The 24,109-nt window shown below is 38.2% G+C and overlaps 1 protein-coding gene across 8 annotated transcripts in view; it reads right to left on the bottom strand.

Moving 5' to 3' along the window:
* The window catches only part of RALYL (RALY RNA binding protein like), a 717,288-nt gene that overhangs the window by 107,750 nt on the left and 585,429 nt on the right, over positions 1-24,109 (bottom strand). For 5 of the 8 annotated variants that reach the window (XM_024251522.3, XM_024251539.3, XM_054561800.2 and 2 more), the window contains one exon: positions 12,815-12,847. The exons of the other annotated variants lie outside the window; for them this stretch is intronic. In XM_024251522.3, coding sequence (XP_024107290.1) covers positions 12,815-12,847 — 33 coding nt within the window. The remainder of the gene's footprint in view (positions 1-12,814; positions 12,848-24,109) is intronic. 8 annotated transcript variants of the gene reach the window in all.

Raw genomic sequence — 24,109 nt, 5'->3', positions numbered from 1 at the left:
ACACTGTCATCAAGTTATCTAAAGTTAAGATGAAGGAAAGAATCTTAAGAGATGTGAAACAGAAGCACCAGGTAACCTACAAAGGAAAACCTATCAGATTAACAGCAGATTTCTCAGCAGAAACACTACAAACTAGAAGGGATTGGGGTCCTATCTTCAGCCTCCTTAAACAAAACAATTATCAGCCAAGAACTTTGTATCCAGCGAAAGTAAGCATTATATATAAAGGAAAGATACCATCTTGAAGGGGGAGGAGCCAAGATGGCCGAATAGGAACAGCTCCGGTCTACAGCTCCCAGCGCGAGCGACGCAGAAGACGGGTGATTTCTGCATTTCCATCTGAGGTACCGTGTTCATCTCACTAGGGAGTGCCAGACAGTGGGCGCAGGTCAGTGGGTGAGCGCACCGTGCGCCAGCCGAAGCAGGGGTGAGGCATTGCCTCACTCGGGAAGCGCAAGGGGTCAGGGAGTTCCCCTTCCAGAGGTGACAGACGGCACCTGGAAAATCGGGCCACTCCCACCCGAATACTGTGCTTTTCCGACGGGCTTAGGAAACGGTGCCCCAGGAGAGTATAGCCCGCACCTGGCTCAGAGGGTCCTACGCCCACGGAGTCTCGCTGATTGCTAGCACAGCAGTCTGAGATCAAGCAGCAAGTCGGCAGCGAGGCTGGGGGAGGGGCGCCCGCCATTGCCCAGGCTCGCTTAGGTAAACAAAGCAGCCTGGAAGCTTGAACTGGGTGGAGCCCACCACAGCTCAAGGAGGCCTGCCTGCCTCTGTAGGCTCCACCTCTGGGGGCAGGGCACAGACAAACAAAAAGACAGCAGTAACCTCTGCAGACTTAAATGTCCCTGTCTGACAGCTGTGAGGAGAGCAGTGGTTCTCCCAGCACACAGCTGGAGATCTGAGAACGGGCTGACTGCCTCCTCAAGTGGGTCCCTGACCCCTGACCCCCGAGCAGCCTAACTGGGAGGCACCCCCCAGCAGGGGCAGACTGACACCTCACACGGCCCGCCAGGTACTCCAACAGACCTGCAGCTGAGGGTTCTGTCTGTTAGAAGGAAAACTAACAGAAAGGACATCCACACCAAAAACCCATCTGTACATCACCATCATCAAAGACCAAAAGTAGATAAAACCACAAAGATGGGGAAAAAACAGAGCAGAAAAACTGGAAACTCTAAAAACCAGAGTACCTCTCCTCCTCCAAAGGAACGCAGTTCCTCACCAGCAACGGAACAAAGCTGGACGGAGAATGACTTTGACGAGCTGAGAGAAGAAGGCTTCAGACGATCAAATTACTCCGAGCTACGGGAGGATATTCAATCCAAAGGCAAAGAAGTTGAAAACTTTGAAAAAAATTTAGAAGAATGTATAACTAGAATAACCAATACAGAGAAGTGCTTAAAGGAGCTGATGGAGCTGAAAACCAAGGCTCGAGAACTACGTGAAGAATGCAGAAGCCTCAGGAGCCGATGCGATCAAATGGAAGAAAGGGTATCAGCCCTGGAAGATGAAATGAATGAAATGAAGCGAGAAGGGAAGTTTAGAGAAAAAAGAATAAAAAGAAACGAGCAAAGCCTCCAAGAAATGTGGGACTATGTGAAAAGACCAAATCTACGTCTGATTGGTGTACCTGAAAGTGATGGGGAGAATGGAAACAAGTTGGAAAACACTCTGCAGGATATTATCCAGGAGAACTTCCCCAATCTAGCAAGGCAGGCCAACATTCAGATTCAGGAAATACAGAGAACGCCACAAAGATACTCTTCGAGAAGAGCAACTCCAAGACACATAATTGTCAGATTCACCAAAGTTGAAATGAAGGAAAAAATGTTAAGGGCAGCCAGAGAGAAAGGACGGGTTACCATCAAAGGGAAGCCCATCAGACTAACAGCGGATCTCTCGGCAGAAACCCTACAAGCCAGAAGAGAGTGGGGGCCAATATTCAACATTCTTAAAGAAAAGAATTTTCAACCCAGAATTTCATATCCTGCCAAACTAAGCTTCATAAGTGAAGGAGAAATAAAATACTTTACAGACAAGCAAATGCTGAGAGATTTTGTCACCACCAGGCCTGCCCTAAAAGAGCTCTTGAAGGAAGCGCTAAACATGGAAAGGCACAACCGGTACCAGCCACTGCAAAATCATACCGAAATGTAAAGACCATTGAGACTAGGAAGAGACTGCATCAACTAACGAGCAAAACATCGAGCTAACATCATAATGACAGGATCAAATTCACACATAACAATATTAACTTTAAATGTAAATGGACTAAATGGTCCAATTAAAAGACACAGACTGGCAAATTGGATAAAGACTCAAGACCCATCAGTGTGCTGTATTCAGGAAACCCATCTCACGTGCAGAGACACACATAGGCTCAAAATAAAAGGATGGCGGAAGATCTACCAAGCAAATGGAAAACAAAAAAAGGCAGGGGTTGCAATCCTAGTCTCTGATAAAACAGACTTTAAACCAACAAAGATCAAAAGAGACAAAGAAGGCCATTACATAATGGTAAAGGGATTAATTCAACAAGAAGAGCTAACTATCCTAAATATATATGCACCCAATACAGGAGCACCCAGATTCATAAAGCAAGTCCTGAGTGACCTACAAAGAGACTTAGACTCCCACACATTAATAATGGGAGATTTTAACACCCCACTGTCAACATTAGACAGATCAACGAGACAGAAAGTCAACAAGGATACCCAGGAATTGAACTCAGCTCTGCACCAAGCAGACCTAATAGACATCTACAGAACTCTCCACCCCAAATCAACAGAATATACATTTTTTTCAGCACCACACCACACCTATTCCAAAATTGACCATATCCTTGGAAGTAAAGCTCTCCTCAATAAATGTAAAAGAACAGAAATTGTAACAAACTGTCTCTCAGATCACAGTGCAATCAAGCTAGAACTCAGGATTAAGAATCTCACTCAAAACCGCTCAACTACGTGGAAACTGAACAACCTGCTCCTGAATGACTACTGGGTACATAACGAAATGAAGGCAGAAATAAAGATGTTCTTTGAAACCAACGAGAACCAAGACACAACATACCAGAATCTCTGGGATGCATTCAAAGCAGTGTGTAGAGGGAAATTTATAGCACTAAATGCCCACAAGAGAAAGCAGGAAAGATCCAAAATTGACACCCTAACATCACAATTAAAAGAACTAGAAAAGCAAGAGCAAACACATTCAAAAGCTAGCAGAAGGCAAGAAATAACTAAAATCAGAGCAGAACTGAAGGAAATAGAGACACAAAAAACCCTTCAAAAAATAAATGAATCCAGGAGCTGGTTTTTTGAAAGGATCAACAAAATTGATAGACCGCTAGCAAGATTAATAAAGAAAAAAAGAGAGAAGAATCAAATAGATGCAATAAAAAATGATAAAGGGGATATCACCACTGATCCCACAGAAATACAAACTACCATCAGAGAATATTACAAACACCTCTATGCAAATAAACTAGAAAATCTAGAAGAAATGGATAAATTCCTCAACACATACACCCTCCCAAGACTAAACCAAGAAGAAGTTCAATCTCTGAATAGACCAATAACAGGAGCTGAAATTATGGCAATAATCAATAGCTTACCAACCAAAAAAAGTCCAGGACCAGATGGGTTCACAGCCGAATTCTACCAGAGGTACAAGGAGGAGCTGGTACCATTCCTTCTGAAACTATTCCAATCAATAGAAAAAGAGGGAATCCTCCCTAACTCATTTTATGAGGCCAGCATCATCCTGATACCAAAGCCTGGCAGAGACACAACAAAAAAAGAGAATTTTAGACCAATATCCTTGATGAACATTGATGCAAAAATCCTCAATAAAATACTGGCAAACAGAATCCAGCAGCACATCAAAAAGCTTATCCACCATGATCAAGTGGGCTTCATCCCTGGGATGCAAGGCTGGTTCAATATACGCAAATCAATAAATGTAATCCAGCATATAAACAGAACGAAAGACAAAAACCACATGATTATCTCAATAGATGCAGAAAAGGCCTTTGACAAAATTCAACAACCCTTCATGCTAAAAACTCTCAATAAATTAGGAATTGATGGGACGTATCTCAAAATAATAAGAGCTATTTATGACAAACCCACAGCCAATATCATACTGAATGGGCAAAAACTGAAAGCATTCCCTTTGAAAACTGGCACAAGACAGGGATGCCCTCTCTCGCCACTTCTATTCAACATAGTATTGGAAGTTCTGGCCAGGGCAATTAGGCAGGAGAAGGAAATCAAGGGTATTCAATTAGGAAAAGAGGAAGTCAAATTGTCCCTGTTTGCAGATGACATGATAGTATATCTAGAAAACCCCATTGTCTCAGCCCAAAATCTCCTTAAGCTGATAAGCAACTTCAGCAAAGTCTCAGGATACAAAATCAATGTGCAAAAATCACAAGCATTCTTATACATCAATAACAGACAAACAGAGAGCCAAATCATGAGTGAACTCCCATTCACAATTGCTTCAAAGAGAATAAAATACCTAGGAATCCAACTTACAAGGGATGTGAAAGACCTCTTCAAGGAGAACTACAAACCACTGCTCAAGGAAATAAAAGAGGATACAAACAAATGGAAGAACATTCCATGCTCATGGGTAGGAAGAATCAATATCATGAAAATGGCCATCCTTCCCAAGGTAATTTACAGATTCAATGCCATCCCCATCAAGCTACCAATGACTTTCTTCACAGAATTGGAAAAAACTACTTTAAAGTTCATATGGAACCAAAAAAGAGCCCGCATCGCCAAGTCAATCCTAAGCCAAAAGAACAAAGCTGGAGGCATCACGCTACCTGACTTCAAACTATACTACAAGGCTACAGTAACCAAAACAGCATGGTACTGGTACCAAAACAGAGATATAGATCAATGGAACAGAACAGAGCCGTCAGAAATAATGCCACATATCTACAACCATCTGATCTTTGACAAACCTGAGAAAAACAAGAAATGGGGAAAGGATTCCCTATTTAATAAATGGTGCTGGGAAAACTGGCTAGCCATATGTAGAAAGCTGAAACTGGATCCCTTCCTTACACCTTATACAAAAATCAATTCAAGATGGATTAAAGACTTAAATGTTAGACCTAAAACCATAAAAACCCTAGAAGAAAACCTAGGCATTGCCATTCAGGACATAGGCATGGGCAAGGACTTCATGTCTAAAACACCAAAAGCAATGGCAACAAAAGCCAAAATTGACAAATGGGATCTAATTAAACTAAAGAGCTTCTGCACAGCAAAGGAAACTACCATCAGAGTGAACAGGCAACCTACAAAATGGGAGAAAATTTTCGCAACCTACTCATCTGACAAAGGGCTAATATCCAGAATCTACAATGAACTCCAACAAATTTACAAGAAAAAAACAAACAACCCCATCAAAAAGTGGGCGAAGGACATGAACAGACACTTCTCAAAAGAAGACATTTATGCAGCCAAAAGACACATGAAAAAATGCTCACCATCACTGGCCATCAGAGAAATGCAAATCAAAACCACAATGAGATACCATCTCACACCAGTTAGAATGGCGATCATTAAAAAGTCAGGAAACAACAGGTGCTGGAGAGGATGTGGAGAAATAGGAACACTTTTACACTGTTGGTGGGACTGTAAACTAATTCAACCCTTGTGGAAGTCAGTGTGGCGATTCCTCAGGGATCTAGAACTAGAAATTCCATTCGACCCAGCCATCCCATTACTGGGTATATACCCAAAGGACTATAAATCATGCTGCTATAAAGACACATGCACACGTATGTTTATTGCGGCATTATTCACAATAGCAAAGACTTGGAACCAACCCAAATGTCCAACAATGATAGACTGGATTAAGAAAATGTGGCACATCTACACCATGGAATACTATGCAGCCATAAGAAATGATGAGTTCATGTCCTTTGTAGGGACATGGATGAAATTGGAAATCATCATTCTCAGTAAACTATCGCAAGAACAAAAAACCAAACACCGCATATTCTCACTCATAGGTGGGAATTGAACAATGAGAACACATGGACACAGGAAGGGGAACATCACACTTCAGGGACTGTTGTGGGTTGGGGGGAGGGGGGAGGGATAACATTGGGAGATATACCTAATGCTAGATGACGAGTTGGTGGGTGCAGTGCACCAGCATGGCACATGTATACATATGTAACTTACTGCACATTGGGCACATGTACCATAAAACCTAAAGTATAATAATAATAATAATAATAATTACAATAAAAGAAAAAATAAATAAATAAATAAAAATAAAAATAAAATAAAATAAAATATAAATAAATAAATAAATAAATACAAACTGGTAAAAAAAAAAAAAAAAAAAGATACCATCTTTCTCAGACAAACAAATGCTGAGAGATTTGGCAGTACCAAACCACCACTACAAGAATTGCTAAAAGGAGCTCTAAATCTTGAAACAAATCCTGGAAACGCATCAAAACAGAACCTCTTTAAAAAGCATAAATCACACAAGAACTAGAAAACAAAAATATAAGTAAAAAAGGAAAAAACAAAAAACAAAACCAAGGTACGCAGGCAACAAATAGCATGATGAATGCCACAGTACCTCACATCTCAATACTAAACATTGAATGTAAATGGCCTAAATGCTTTGCTTAAAAGATACAGAACTGCAGAATGAATAAGAACTCACCAACCAACTCACTGCTGCCTTCAGGAGACTCACCTGATACTTAAGGACTCACATAAACTTAAAGTAAAGGGGTGGAAAAAGGCATTTCATGCAAATGGACACCAAAAGTGAACAGGGTTAACTATTCTTATATCAGACGAAACAAACTTTAAAGCAACAGCAGTTAAAAGAGACAAAGAGGGACATTATATAATGGTAAAATACCTTGTCCAACAGGAAAATATCACAATCCTAAACATATATGCACCTAACACTGGAGCTTCCAAATTTATAAAACAATTACTAATAGACCTAAGAAATGTGATAGACAGGAACACAATAATAGTGGGGAACTTCAGTACTCCACTGACAGCACTAGACAGGTCATCAGACAGAAAGTCAACAAAGAAACAATGGATTTAAACTTTACCTTGGAACAAATGGTCTTAACAGATATATACAGAACATTTCATCCAACAACTGCAGAATACACACATTCTATTCAACAGTGCATGGGACTTTCTAAAACATAGGCCATACGACAGGCCATAAAATGAGCCTCAATAATTTTAAGAAAATTGAAATTATATCAAGCACCTCTCAGACCACAGTGGAATAAAAGTGGAAATCAACTCCAAAAGGAATCTTCAAAACATTGCAAATACATTGAAATTAAATAGGCTGCTCTGGAATGGGCATTGAGTCAAAAACAAAATTAAGATGGAAATTTAAAAATTCTTTGAACTGAATGATAATAATGACACAACCTATCAAAACCTCTGGGATACAGCAAAGGTGGTGCTAAGAGGAAAGTTCATAGCCCTAAATGCCTACATCAGAAAGACTGAAAAAGCGCAAACTGACATTCTGAGGTCACATCTCAAGGAACTAGAGAAACAAGAACAAACCAAAACCAAACCCAGTAAAAGAAAGGAAATAACCAAGATCAGAGCAGAACTAAATGAAATTGAAACAAAAAGAAATAATACAAAAGATAAATGAAACAAAAAGCTAGTTCTTTGAAAAGATAAATACAACTGATAGACCATTAGCAAAATTAACCAAGGAAAGAGAGAAAATCCAAATAACCTCATTAAGAAACGAAACAGGAGGTATTATAACTGACACCACTGAAAAACAAAAGATCATTCAAGGCTACTGTGAACACCTTTATGCACATAAACTAGAAAACCTAGAAGAGATGGATAAATTCCTGAAAAAATACAATCCTCTTGGCTTAAATCAGGAAGAATTAGATACCCTGCACAGACCAACAACAAGCAGGGAGATTGAAATGGTAATTTAAAAATTACCAACAAAAAAATGTCCAGGACCAGACGGATTCACAGCAGAATTCTACCAGACATTCAAAGAAGAATTGGTACCTATCTTTTGACGCTATTCCACAAGATAGAGAAAGAAGAAACCCTCCCTAATTTATTCTATGCAGCCAGCATCACCCTAATACCAAAACCAGGAAAGGACATAACCAAACAAGAAAACTACAGACCAATATTCTTGATAAACATAGATGCTAAAATCCTTAACAAAATACTAGCTAACTAAATCCAACAACATACCAAAAAGATAACCCACCATGATCAAGTAAGCTTCATACCAGGGATGCAGGAATGGTTTAACATATGCAAGTCAATAAATGTGATATACCACATAAATAGAATTAAAAATAAAAATCACATGATAACCTCAATAGATGCAGAAAAAGCATCTGACAAAATCCAGCATCCTTTTATGGTTAAAACTCTCATCCCTCAATGTAATAAAAGCCATCTATGAAAAACCCACAGCCAACATAATACTGAATGAGGAAAAGCTGAAAGCATTCCCTCTGAGAACTGGAACAAAATAAGGATGCCCACTCTCACCACTCCTATTCACATAGCACTGGAAGTCCTAGCCAGAGCAACTAGACAAGAAAAAGAAATAAAGGGCACCTAAATTGATAAAGAGGAAGTAAAACTGTCACTGTTTGCTAACAATATGATTGTTTTCCTTGAAAACCCTAGAGACTCCTCCAGAAAGCTCCTAGAATGGATAAAAGAATTCAGCAAAGTTTCTGGGTACAAGATTAATGTACACAAATCAGTAGTTCTGCTACACATCAACAGCGACCAAGCTAAGAATCAAATAAAAAATGCAATCCACTTTACGATGGCTGCAAAAAAATTTAAAATACTTAGGAATATACCTAACCAAGGAGTCAAAAGACCTGTACAAGGAAGACTACAAAACACTGCTGAAAGAAATCACAGATGACACAAACAAATGGAAACACTTCCCATGTTCATGGATGGGTAGAATCAATATTGTGAAAATGACCACACTGCCAAAAGCAATCTACAAATTCAATGCAATCCCAATCAAAATACCATCATCATTCTTTACAGAATTAGAAAAAAACAATTCTAAAATTCATATGGAACCAAAAAAGAGCCCGTATAGCCAAAACAAGACTAAGCAAAAAGAACAAATCTGGAGGCATCACACTACCTGATTTCACACTATATTATAAGGACATAGTCACCAAAACAGTGTGGTACTGGTATAAAAATAGGCACATAGACCAATGGAACAGAGAAGAGAACCCAGAAATAAACCTAAATACTTACAGCCAAATGATCTTCGACAAAGCAAACAAAAACATAAAGTGGGAAAAGGACACCCTATTCAACAAATAGTACTGGGATAATTGGCAAGCCACATGTAGGAGAATGAAACTGGATCCTCATCTCTCACCTTATACACAAATCAACTCAAGATGGATTAAAGACTTAAATCTCAAACCTGAAACTATAAACATTCTAGAAGATAACATTGGAAAAACGCTTCTGGACATTGCCCTAGATTTCATGACCAAGAACCCGAAAGCAAATTCCACAAAAACAAAGATAAATAGTTGAGACTTAATTAAACTAAAGAGCTTTTGCATGGCAAAAGGAAGAGAGTGAACAGACAACCCACAGAGTGGGAGAAAATCTTCACAATCTATACGTCTGACAAAGGACTAATATCCAGAATCTACAATGAACTCAATCAAATCAGTAAGAAAAATACAAACATCCCATCAAAAAGTGGGTTAATTACATGAATAGACAGTACTCAAATGAAGATATACAAATGGCCAAGAAACATATGAAAAAATGCTTAACATCACTAATGATCAGGCAAATGCAAATCAAAACCACAATGCAATACTAGCTTACTTCTGCAAGAATGGCCATAATCAAAAAATCAAAAAACAGTAGATGGTGGAGTGGATGCAGTGAACAGGGAACACTTCTACGCTGCCGGTGGGAATGTAAACTAGTAAAACCACTATGGAAAACGTGTAAAGATTCCTTAAAGAACTAATAGTAGAACTACCATTTGATCCAGCAATCCCACTACTGGGTATCCACCCAGAGGAAAAGAAGTCATTCTATGAAAAAGATACTTGCACATGCATGTTTATAGCAGCAGAATTCGCAATTGCAAAATCATGGAACCAACTCATATACCCAACAATCAAAGAGTGGATAAAGAAATTGTGGTGTATATTTATATGATGGAATACCAATCAGCCATAAAAAGAAACAAATTAACGGTGTTTGCAGTAACCTGGATGAGACTGGAGACTATTATTCTAAGTGAAGTAACTCAGGAATGGAAAACCAAACATTGTATGTGTTCACTGATAAGTGGGAGCTAAGCTATGAGGATGGAAAAGCATAGGAATGATACAATGGACTTTGGGGACTTGGTTGCGGGGGAAGGTTGGGAGGGGAATGAGGGCTAAAAGACTACAAATATGATGCAGTGTATACTGCTTGGGTGATGGGCGCACCAAAATCTCACCAATCACCACTAAAGAACTTACATCTTCTCACTGAAAAAGGTAGCAGAGAGATACATACATGCTTTTATTTTTTTGAGACAGGGTCTCACTTTGTTGCCTACGCTGGAGTGAAGTGGTGTGATCTCGGTTCATTGTAGCCTGGACCTCCTGGGCTCAAATGATCCTCCCGCCTCAGCCCCCCAGGTGGCTAGGACTACAGGCACGGCACCACGGCCAGCTAATTTTTGTAATTTTTTGTAGAGATGATGTTTCACCATGTTGTCCAGCTTGGTCTTGAACTCCTGAACTCAAGTGAGTCGCCCACTTTAGCATACATACTTTTGGACAATCTTATTTAAAATAATTTTCTTGAGGGAACAGAAACATTTAGCTATAAATTAAAATATCCATTCAGCAGAATCATTTGGGTTGCCTTTCACACCACTTTACTTTTAAGACATAAGCAATATCTTATGTGTGCCATGCTAATTTTCCCACTTTGAGCATTTGCTGAGTGATACATTATTATTTTTTTTTTTGGAAAGTTTTTCTCAGGGTTCTAATACTCAGTGCTAAACTCTTGATAAATTTAAAACAAAGATTACTTAGGGTCTGCCTTTTAAAACAGAAGTATGCAATAAAAAAGGAATTCCATCTCATAATAGCCAGGAGAACAGTAAAGGCTGCACAGAAACTGCATGAAGTGAGGCGTGAAGAGAAGCTATTTCAAGCCTTTTGACTTGAGGGCAGATACATATGCATTCAAACTAAAAGATTTCTTCAGGTGTAGAGATTTTTAACAATAGGAGCTGATGATCAACATAGGGAAAAAAGCATGCTTTATCACTTCTTTTGGGCCAGACCAACTCGACCTTTCATTTTCCACGTAGTCTTCAAATAAATGCATATATTCCATTTTTTGTCTTCCACATCCCCTAACAATTATTTTGATTTCCATGATTTGAGTGGCTTTCTGAAAAGCTTTTATGAAGAGTGGAAAGGAATTGGGAACCATGTTGTTGAATGATTGGTAGAAATATTCAATGACCATGTACAAAGTAATAAAAGAAAATTGATCTGGTCCCTTAAAAATCTAACCCCATTCCATGTTTCTGGTCATTAAGCATCAGTACTGTGGCTGCCTATATATGACAGCTTTTTTTCCCTTATCAAATATAGCATGATTTCTCTAGGCAAGACATTGGATTTTTCACCACTTTTTCATACAATATCATCTATAATATTGAAAGTGCAAAAGTCCTTTCATAATACACTTTAATATGTTAGTCAAAGGAGTATTTGATGAGATACAAACAACATTGCTTATTCTTAGTTTGAAATGCCTAAAAATAGAACATGTGCACTCGTGTCAAAAACATATTGTTGTTATTATTTTATTACTATTACTTTTTGGGAGAGAGTCTTGCTCTGTCACCCAGGCTGGAGTGCAGTGGTGTGATCTTGGCTCACTGCAACTTCCACCTCCCAGGTTCAGGCAATTCTCCTGCCTCAGCCTCCCAAGTAGCTGGGATTACAGGCATGTGCCACCATGCCCAGCTAATTTTTGTATTTTTAATAGAGACGGAGTTTCACTATGTTGCCCAGGCTGGTCTTGAGCTCCTGACCTCAGGTAATCCACCCACCTCCCAAAATGCTAGGATTACAGGCATGAACCACCGCGCCCGGCCAACAATATATTATTCTTAAAGATACGTATTGTGACTAAGGAGGATACCATCAGAGCAGGCAAGCATTCGTCTTATCTAAATTTGCCTCAGGGTTCCTCAGCTTTGGGTGCAAAGAAGCAGTCAATGTGAGTGAACTGGAGAAATTAAAGTGAAATGAGAGCTAAGGAGAAAAGATAGATATTGATTGTGAAGACAGACTTATGGAAGTGGGTGAAGAAACTGAATAGAGTAGATTGAAAGAAATGGAGAGTGGCAATGGGTAGACAGGCTTGGAATGGTGAAGCTATGGCTCAGAGGAATTTTTAAAACCAACCTGAGTATATTTTTACATGAAGAGAATATGGATGATCACTGTGTACTTTGTTTAGCCTTTATGGAAGATATAGGATTTCATATATATTCATTAGCTGCATTTCTGAGGTCACAGTACAACCGAGGGAGCATTTTAGTTAAGTCTTTATAAAACATAGATAGCAATGTTGCATGCAATGATATGTTATGATTTTAAATATGATGTTAAATGACTGAAAATACCATCTCAGAAGTTCTTGGTAATTTGAATTAAATAATTAATACTTAAAGTATTTAAATATATACTTACCCAACAGACAGGAAAGGTTCCTTTGATTCAAGTCTATGAAAAAATATGAAAATTTTCTTTTAATATAACAATTTGCTGTATATTCAAAAATTGCTTTTACATGAACCTGACAAAATTATTATACCTGTTTGGATGAAAATGCATAATGTAGCACTGGTAAAAAGCTATAAGTAATATATTAAGAACTAATCTGGATTAAGTCAATTTGCAGCTGGATTAATGCAGAAGCTAAATAAAATGAGAGTCTTGGAATGAGGACATAACATTTAACTGATATATTAAGATGATCATAGTATTAGTCTAATTCTGATTGCACTCCCTGTATCTACTCATTTTCTTTATACATGGTAATTTGTTTGTAGAAGTTTCTATATATCTATTTGTGGTTGTTGTAATAGCGAAATAATTTATAATGTTATTGTTACATGTTAGCTGAATAACTGATTTACTCAGAAGACAGAAGCAGCATACCATATATAGTTATTTATTGGTCTTAACACCCCTTAGGGTGGGGTAGTGTCAGGTCACAAATTTGGGTCCTTCAGCCTCCTTTGTGTCTTCTAAAAACTGGGTATTTTCTGTACCTCAATATCTCAAAGGGAAAGTCTAATCCTGAAGGTTGTGGTTCATTTGAGAAAGCCACTTTAAAACATATTCTGTGTCTTATTTTTCTCATTATAAAATGGGCTAGGCTTACTTCCAGCTACTTTTCTAATTTCATAAATTAACTTTCCTTTTTTTTTTTTTTTTTTACAAAATGTAAGTAAATCGGGAAAGAATCCACTTCTAAATAGTTCCTAGATAATAATTAAGGAAACCTGTTGGTAAGTGTATTTTGGCCATGCTAATTTCATTACAGGTTTCTTAAGATACAATTAAGGGTTAAATGTAGGCGAACTGAAGATATTTTTAACTAAATCCTGGTGTTTAAGATTTTTAAGAAGCACAGTTGAAATGACTATCTTAGAATTAGGCTAAAAATTTATTTTTATAAATGTGAGTCCAAACAGTGAAGGCAATAATTACTTTTTTGTCTCTATTTCATTCCGTGTATGTATAAATTTGCTTATGAGAAATATGCCTTGGTGCATTTATAGGCAGAGCTGACATGCATCTCTACAATATACCATGCTGCTTTGGGTGAATCATAATAGCAGGAAAGGGATTTTTAGGAAGCAAGTGCCTTAGCAATCCCTTTGGACAGCTCTAGGTAGGGTAGAAGCAGATAAAACCAATAATTTGTCCTAAGAGTTTGGAGAGGTTTATTTATGTAACCTTTCCTTTTCTGAATTCCAATATTATTCACATCTCTAACTGTAGGTACATTAATTGCCTTATTGTGTTTGTTTTTCTCATACATTTGTGATCTACATAAGCAAACAGAACTAGGGAGGGAAAAGCTGAAGTAGCAAAAAATGTTTGGATATATTTGCTTTATAAGACATGACCAGTGCCAAGTGATCGAAAGGAAATTACCTTGAAGAAATGAGGGGGATTCTATATAATATGATGCAGGAGATTGTTCACCTATTTAGACCATCAACACCATAATGATACTACTTTATTTTCCACCTGATAATACTTGAAATAAAGATAGCATGTGGGCATTAATGGGATCCCTTCTCTCTGTATTTGCTAATAATTTCAGCCTAACAAACATTTATCAGACGTTAGTATATGTGTGTGATTTGCTTGTGTGAAGTGCTACTCTCCAGCCTCCTGTGTTTCCCATTTTCTATACACTACATCGTCCCCCTTCCCTCTCACTGCTATGTGATTCTTAGTGGCACTGAATAATATAATGAGAATATTTTAAAACATTTTATATCTTTCTCTTCTCTCTTTTTTCAGCCTCCATGTCTCATTAGTTAGCAAGTCCCATCAATTTTTCCTTTGGGACTCTCATGTCCCCCTCTGCATTCCATTCCCAGGCTGGTTTTCATTAGTTACCCCAGCTTATTTAGTCTCTCCAAAATTCTTTGTTCAAAGTCACTTCAACTTTACACACTGCTTTCACACTAGGCTTCCATCAATGCTGCCACTCACTCCCTTTGGGCAAGTACTGCATTGCACCACTTTAGGGTGGCATAATCAACTTGAATAAAAGCAAAGCCCACCACTTTTGATTTTCCCTCTGCAATTATCAAAATACTGAGTTCAGAATATGTTTGCAGTAGTATTTATTGATTGATTTCTCTCTTTTTTTTTTTGAAAATACTGAGTTCAGAATATGTTTGCAGTAGTATTTATTGATTGATTTCTCTCTTTTTTTTTTTTTGAAGATTTCAGACAAGCAACGGTTGGACTAGAGCATACAGGCACATATGTTGTCCTACTGCCCCCCGTGGTTAGTATGATTAGTCTGACTAGCTAGTTATTGATAGTTGTCCCTTTCTACCACTTCAAGCCCACTTCAACCAGCTCCTTCCAAATGCTCAAGAGAAGACTTCAGAAGAAAATTCAAAGTTTTCAAAATGATGTTGGATTGAAAGTTCTGATGATGTTCTATAAACCAAGAGTTTGCAAACTGTGGCCAAATCCTGCTAACCCTCTGATTGTGTATAGCCCCAAGCTAAGAATGGTTTCTACATTTTAAAGTAGCTGGAAAATAACAAAAGAAGAGTAATATTTTGTGACACATGAAAATTACATGAAATTCAAACTTCAGCATCTGTAAATAAAGCTTACTGAAACAGAGCCACGTGACTTCATTTACATATTGTTTAAGGCTGCTTTGTGCTATGGCAACAAGTTGAGTACTTGTGGCAGAGACTGCATGTCCAAAATCCTAAAATATTTACTATCTGGCCTTTATAGAAAAAGTATGCCAGTGTGTGAGATATTATTTTGTTGGAAGGAATTGGAAACAACCTCCTAAAATTGGCTTTCTTTACTTTTAATACATATCAAGATATTTTCCCAGATTTAGAAATTCAGAATAATTTGAATTCCTTCTCTATATCACCATTTCAACCTCTGATCCTACCAACATATTCACCTGAAATATTGTTTTTATGTCACCACCTTTCTTGATTTCATTAATCATAAGATGGTACCCAAATTTTTAAGATCTTCACAAACATGACCTCACCAGTTTTCCATGTTGTTCTTTACTGCTTCTCTTACTAAACACTAAACACTTCATTCCAGAAAAACTAAGTATTGTCCAGACACATCTGATTTGGCTTTGCTTTGGTACACTTTAGCATTATATTTCTATAACAGAATACTGTTTTTTTCCCCCGTGCATGATCTATTTATCATTTACATTTATCTCAATCTAACTCCTTCTTAACGCTGATCTTGAAACCTTCATTTTACAGAGACAATCCCATCTCTGAGGTAATACTTATTATCATCATCACTATGACATATCCTCTGAACAATGTTATTCAATTAAAAACTGAACTTAGAGTCTCATTAAGACTGGTAAGAATATTAAACCTGTACTCTGTTTAGACAAGAGACTTCCAACAGTTTTGTGTTAAGTCTCCTGATGGGTCTAGAGGAGAGAATGTTGCTGATGGTTCATGAACTGAGCTGAAAGAAAAGATTATTGGTCATTGGTTCCTCCAAGCCATAGATGATAAGTCCAAGGTACCAGGACTCCCAAGTATCTTCTGTGGTGAAATACGGCAGGAAATCTTGGTAGGTGCCACCATCAGGCCACTCTACCTTTTGTCTCATCCTCAAAATGATGACACACTGCAGAGTGGAGAGACAACTAGCCCGTGTTGAATGATGCTCTGCTTTGAAACCAACTGCTCAATTGTTGTTCACTACACTGAGGCAGCTTCCCTAGGCTTGGGATGATTCAGGAACTCTAACTAACCTCATTTTTCTCAATTATATAGCAAACATCATAGCCAACTCAAGGAGTTTGGGGAAGAATATGAGATTTTCTATTTAGAGCATCTAGCACAGTTCCTGGCAGAGTGGATCCTGATGGTCACGACCTACCAAAAACAGGTTGTTAACTCTAAAGTCTGAAACTGCTTGGAATGTATGAATAGATCATTTTAGTAGTGTTGGTCCTGAAAAATGAAAAAAAAGTAAAAGAAGGAAACTGCTAGGAGGAATATTCCTTTGTAGAAAATTATTTATCAATTTAATCTGTAGAAATGGATGATCACATTGTGATATGCCTAGAGATAACTTTTCTAAGATTTTTTTTTACAAGGTAATTGTTTCATGAGGAAAGGGATTGATTTTTAGCTTTTCTAAGATTTACTTTTCATGTGAAATAGGTAGTGAATTTAATAATACTTCATTCAGGACCCACTAGAATTAGGAGTAGAATAAGATAAACGAATGACAGCCTTCAGAAAAATAAGACATAGTGGAGAAATAAAATAGAACACAGAATGAAGGTCAATATTTGGAGCTAAATGAATTATAATACTTTTTATTTAATAAAAACTAAATTGTATTTACTGAAGGCCAGGTATTATTCAACATTCTTTATAAACACTAATTTATTTAAACATCATGATACAATCTGAGGTAGTTCTCATTTTATAGATGAGGAAAATGAGACCAAAAGATATTAAGTAACTTTCACACAGCTCATAAGTCACACAGCTCATAAGTGGTTGAGCTAGGATTTGAATTCAGACATTCTGATTCCAAAGTTCTTATGTCATCTATTTTATTTGTTTTGCTTTGTTTACATGTGCCTCAAGGTACTGTCACATTGTCTCTCTTTATACTTCTATGCTCTATTGAGAAAGCTCACCTGGATTCAGATGTTGGAAATTCGAAAACTTACATCTCTGGCATCATTCTATTTATGATAGGTGGCTATAGCTGCCCACAAAATATCTCTAATTATAGATGCCTCTAAGCTAACATATCTCAAACTGAATTTACTGTCTTCCTCTCTTATTTATTTACTTTTTTTTTTTTTTGAGACGGAGTCTCGCTCTGTCGCCTTGGCTGGGGTGCAGCGGCATGATCTGGGCTCACTGCAAACTCCCCCTCCCAGGTTCACGCCATTCTCCTGCCTCAGCCTCCCAAGTAGCTGGGACTACAGGCACCCGCCACCGCGCCCGGCTAATTTTTTGTATTTTTAGTAGAGATGGGGTTTCACCGTGTTAGCCAGGATGGTCTCGATCTCCTGACCTCGTGATCCGCCCGCCTCGGCCTCCCAAAGTCCTGGGATTACAGGCGTGAGCCACCGCGCCCGGCCCTTCCTCCCTTATTTTGCTCTTCCTTGTTTTTCCCTAACTTGGAAAACTCAGCCACTTAGGTGACCAAACTAGAAAGACTGGAGTCCCTCTCATGAACTCCTTTCCAACAACCTTTCTAGTTCTGTTGTTTCTGTTGCCAAAAGTCTTGATTCTGTACTTGCCTCTCAATTCTTATTTTCACAGGTCAAGTTATCATCAACTTTTATATGATCCATTAATCTCTTCAATGACCTTCCTTCTTCAGTATTTCTTTGATATTGCCATATCTACTAACAGAATTAAATTTCTAAAATACAAATATAATCATGTAATTCTCCTCATTACAAATCTCTGCATGTTTCCAGGAAGTATTTTCTTATAAGGCACAATGGGTTTGTTAGTGGTACTTCATAACTATTTTCATAGCACTCTGTAACACTTAACCATGGTGAATTAAAAATTTCCAGTGTAATTGCCAAGCTCCCCCAAAGACTGCCTACTCCTTGGAGGTACAAACTCACTGTATTTCAAGTACCGAGAATCATGCTTACTTCATTGGAGGCTCTCAGTAATGATTTTGTTAGATGAACCTTCCCTGCCTTGCTCCCCTACTTCTAGTCCCATGTTTTGCCTACAGAGTATGATCCAATATAACTTTATTACTATATTTATAGTATTAATATAACTAAAAGTTCATTCACAATCTGGTTCCAGTGTACCCTCCCAGCCTTTGTCTTCTATCACTTCAGTCTACAGACTCCGTGCTCCAGCCAAGCTGAGCAAATTGCTCACTGTCTGGGTAGCATCTTGCTTTTTCCCCTGTGCATTGGCATTTTGCTTTCCCACATCCTGCTTTTTTCTTTTATGCTATGGCATATGCGTATTTTTGCAGAAATAATTTCAAAAGTTTTTGAAAGACTAGAGCTTTGTCATGAATCCAAAGGACGTTATAAAAATACCCACCTATTATATTTACAGAATTTTGTAGTTAAAACTTCCAGGCAGTGATACTACTTACCATTATCTGATCTATTCTTTTTAGCTATGACAACCCAAGTCCTGACCTACATTTAAGATGGATATGCCAAAGGGCTTAAGTGTACAGGTTCTAGAATCAGATTGCCTAATTCCAATCATGACTCTACCACCTCTGGCTGTGCGGCCTTGGAGAAGTAAGGGACTTCTCTTTGTGCCTCAATTATTTCATTTGCAAAATGGAAATAATAGTAGACCTATCTCAAAGAGCTACTGTGAGAAATAAATATATAACTACACACATTAGATAACTAAATAACTTAAATAAATAAATAGTGGATAAATGCTTAATAAATATTAACCATCATTGTTATTACTTTTTTTTTTTTTTAAATCTCTGAGTCCTCGAATCCTTGTTCCTGCATTCATGGCCAGTTAATAGAAATAGAGAGTTCAGGTTGGGGAATAGGTTGGGATCTATTGGAGAAGATACGCAGTAGCCAGCAGATGGAAATGTGGGCTCAAAACTCAGGTGAGACATTTGGGCTGGAAATAGATTCAGGAGTCATGTTATCAATGCAGAATTAGTATATTAAATCATAAGAGAGAATAAGTGCACCCAGAGATAGTGAAGAATAAGAAGAAAAGAGTGGTGTGAAGAATATTTATTTGGGATCACTAACAGGACCTTAGATGTGTAGAAGCAAAGTTCAGAAGGGGACAGGAGATCTGTTCTGGCAGTTGCATTTACCTGTACCTGGCATGGCACCCAACACATAGCAGATGCTCCCCAAATGTTGACTGACTGAGAAAACCTGTGCCTAGATCTATGCCACTGGCTTTCAATCTGTTCTGTAGGATAAAAGTAAATAAAGAAGAGAAGATTATCTCTGAAAGTGGCTCCTGTGTGCCTTACTCAAGCCAACAAGGAGTTGGAATTGAGAAGTGTTAACATTCTCCACTAAAGTCGATTTACAGGCCAAAGCTAGTGTCCAAATCTAGTGATGTTTGAAATCTTGTTTGTCTACCCTTTAGGAATTAATCTCTTAATGGGGAATAGAGGACTTCTTTTTTTTTTAACTGCATACTTTTTTTCTCCAAAGGAATTTTCATATGCATTTCAAAGAGTTTTAAAGACCAAGGTGGGTGCAAATACTTTATGTAGAAAAAAACAGTGTGGCTGACTCCTATCTGTCCCCACCACACTTCCACAAACAACGAGGGAGTCTAACAATTATCACAAGAGTCAGAGCTTGCGATGTGCCAGGGACTCTGCCAAGCTGTCTCACACATGGAATTTTGACAATAGCATATGAGAAAACTAAAGTTCAGAAAAACCTAGTAATTTGTTTAAAGCCGCACAGTGCTGTTATCTGAGTGTCCTCTCTAAAACTCACGTTGAAGTTTAATTGCTATTGTGATGGTAGTAAAAAGTGAGACCTTTAAGAAATGATTAGGCCATGAGGACTTTACCCTCATGAATGGATTTACGTCATTATTGCAGATGTGGATTTGATCCGCTTTTTCTCTCTGTTTTGTGCATGCGTTTCTTCACCATGTGATGCTTTCCACCATATTATGACACAATAAGAAATCCCTCACTAGACACTGCCTCTTGATTTTGGACTTCTCAGTCTCCAGACCTGTGAGCCAAATAACTTACATTTTTTTTATAAATCATCCAGTCAGTGTTATTCTGTGATAGTAGCAGGAAACGAACTAAGACACACAGCAAAGTGACGGAGTCTGAATTCATTCACAGGTCTAACTCCAAAGTCTATACAGCCACTGTTCTGTACTCTTAAGAAAAGACAAAGACCATAATAAATGCTACACTGGCCAGATATTTAGTCTATCTGGCCCCACACTGGGTACGATGGTGGCCCAGGCTATTGTAAGTTATTCCTTAGCTAACTGATTGCTTGTTATTTATGGAATAATTTAGCATGATATTTGATAAATAACTTAATATACTTAAGAATTATAGAAATCTTGTTTTGATATTTAGAATTTAGTTTATGTCTCATCCTTAACTATTTGTAATCTAAACACATCCATATGACATTTTAATCATTCCAAGGCATTCTGATTTTAAAAAGCTTTTTTTCAAGGTAAATGGTTAAATGGGAGCAACAGATGATGACTGATCAAAGATAAGCACTTGTAAGTGATTCTTAGGCGTCTTCTTACAGAATATTTTGCATATTAAAACATAACATAATCCTATCAGTATTCTTAAAAATTCATTTATTTCCTAAAAATTTAATAAAGAGTCTTCTTTATGTAATAGGGAAAGGATATTCATGGATAACTGTAGGTGAATTCTGAGATCTACCGAAGATCAGAATCTGTCGGTGGTACTTATTCTCTTAGTTACTCTTGTCCGCTAACCTGAAAACAAAACAAAACAATCCCAGGCTTCTGTGCTGGCTGGCCTGGGCCAAGATGCCTAAGAGACACATTATTAGGTTCTTGTTGTGGGGAGCAAAAGATTTATTAGGAGGAAGCTTCCTTGGAGCATAGCATGGGAAGAAGCACTGGTTGGTCTGTACAGGCACTGACCTCCTCACCTCCATCTGCGCAAAGAGGTCTGAGCATGCCCCGTCAGTCAGCTTCTTTGGTCAAGATATTGTTGGATACTGACCTCAAGCATGTACTCACAGTGGACTCTCATGCCAGCCATATCCCTTCTCCAGCTGTTGCTACTTACAAGGGTGTAGTTTTGTGATGAATACACAAAGATTATCCCAAATGCAGACATTTGTGGTGTCCTATCAACATTGAAAAATTGGTGGCAAAGTGGGGGTGATACTGTGATGGGATAGTCTGAGGTGGCTGAAAGTGGGAATAAACGTTCCTTTAAAAGCTTGTGAGCTCTAAAGCTGAGAGGTCAAATCAGTTTTGATTTTCATGTCAACTGACTGATGGTGGCTGCTGGGAACATCATGTTGACATGAATTCTAAAGCCTACTTAGGCCTCAGGGTGTAAGGGCCTGTAATTAACCTATGTCTGCCACAGGAATAAGAAGAAAAAGGAAAAGCATTATGTCCAAATTTGTATTTACCAACTTGTGCTAATGGAAGGTACAGAAATTTGCTCAAGGCTACAAAAGTAATGAAAAGGTATAAAATCCACAGTACAACTTAGATTTCCAGACATACAGTCCATAAACCAATGTGTACAAATAATAATGTATATCTGATGCCCCATGTATGACAGCCAATATTTAGAATTTGACACTCTAAGTATTTTTGCACATTTAATCCTCATAACTTTCTTGTGAAGTTGCCATCATTATCATTTCTATTTTATAAATGACAAAAACAGAGATAGAAAGGAATCAATAAACTTTCCCAGGCTCTTAGAGCTAGAAAGTCATAGAGCAGGGTGATAACTCAGGCAGTCTGATTAAGACATTGAGTCTTAATATTTTAGAGTATTTGTATTATTTTCTAATACGTTATTTGTTGATCATTAGAAGAACATCATATTTACCTACAAGGTTGAGATGACAGCCAGGCTCCTTCATTCCTATGGGATTTTCCTATATAGAATTAATTTCTCTGGAGTAAAATGCAGCTTTCCCCTCTATTTCCTGCAATATCTTTTTCAAAGGCTTTCATGCTCAACAGAAATCTCTGCTTAGGGCTATCATCAAACCCCTTGGTAAGTTTCATTTGCAGTTACCACCATCTGGGCTGCTAACTCCAGGGACAGGTTAATGGATGGCTGTGGTATCAACCAAGAATCTCTGTGGCAGTTCTGACACTCAGACTCATGACTTTTGCCACATTGGAAATTGAGGCTGCAGGGCTCATCTCCCTCGGATGCACTGTAATGTTCTTTCATAATTCTACAGGGAGGAATGAACTGTAGCAAGAGGAATGGAGGTGAAGGATAAAGAACCTCCTGGCAAGAAAGATCATTAACCACTGGCAGATTCTCCTAGGATAACTGAAATGCTCCAACAGCTTTGGGGGCAGCAGTGAGGATGGTGCTGGTAGATATTTGGCCAGGGTAAAGAGTGGGGTCTCATCCTTTCTCCAATATGATTCCAGGATTAACTTTACTGCTCTTCACACTGGAAGGGAGTCCGCACAATTCTGCAGATGTTTCTATTAAGAAAAATGATTTTCTGAAAAGAAATACTTTCAAACTTAATTATTTTCATGTAGCAAGATTTGCTCATCTCAGTTCCAGACTTGTAAAGAGAAGTAAATTTAAGAAAAACTAGCATGTGGCTGCTCAGCTGTCTCTTTCAATTGTCTTAGTTGCTTGCTAATGGCTGTTAAATCCTACAGAGAAACTGTGCCTTCTGTAAAGAGTGCAACCTGGGGAAGGAGGTAATCAGTCAGAGTTATCCAGTTTCAGATCTTCATCCTCAGTCCTGCTCTTTGCAGAATGCCAATGCCATTTATCTTTTTCTCCACTTTAAGATGAAGATATGAGTCAATACTCTGTAGTCTTTTGATTGCCCGTCCTAATAAGTTGTGCAGAGTGTAAATGGTGCTAAATGACATGATCTATGTATTTTCAAGGCCCTGGCCTAGTAGGTTGGGAGGAGCAGCTGACTTGTGTGTCCTTCCATGTTTCTCCCTGCTGCCCCCCATCCATTCCATACCCTTCACCTGTGCCCCACACTCTCATACCCGTCAGATCCCAGCTTCAATCTCACCATCTCTGATCCTTTCTCTTAATAAAACATTTGAAACTCATTCAGACCAAGTCATAGCTAATGTCTGATATAGGCTTGGTGAACTACAACTCATTTTTACGTGTGTTTTGCTTAGCTGTGTTTCTTCCCTCTTCCCAGTGACATACTGGTCTGGCTGGTTAATTTCTTGTCTGAGTTTTTGTTTTAGTAACTTCAGCCCCTCTCTAACCGAGCTTTCCCACCCTCCCCTGGACCCTTATTCTCTGAAGGCATTAAATCTTGGCACTTAATTTTAGAATGTAATTATTTTAACTGCCACAGGTTGACAAAATTGTGTGATACCAGTCACCTACCTGGATTATTGAATATTATCTACTCCTGGATTGTGTTGGAAGCTCCAAGTGACTGGCAAGGCTGCATTTTGGCTTCACATTAGAATCCCTCCCACTCTGCAGAGCTGTATCTATCTTATACTGATGTAGGTTTATAATTCTACA

The sequence above is a fragment of the Pongo abelii genome, chromosome 7 (genome assembly GCF_028885655.2).
Source record: "Pongo abelii isolate AG06213 chromosome 7, NHGRI_mPonAbe1-v2.0_pri, whole genome shotgun sequence".
NCBI lineage: Eukaryota > Metazoa > Chordata > Mammalia > Primates > Hominidae > Pongo > Pongo abelii.
This window is presented reverse-complemented; position numbering and strand designations above follow the sequence as displayed.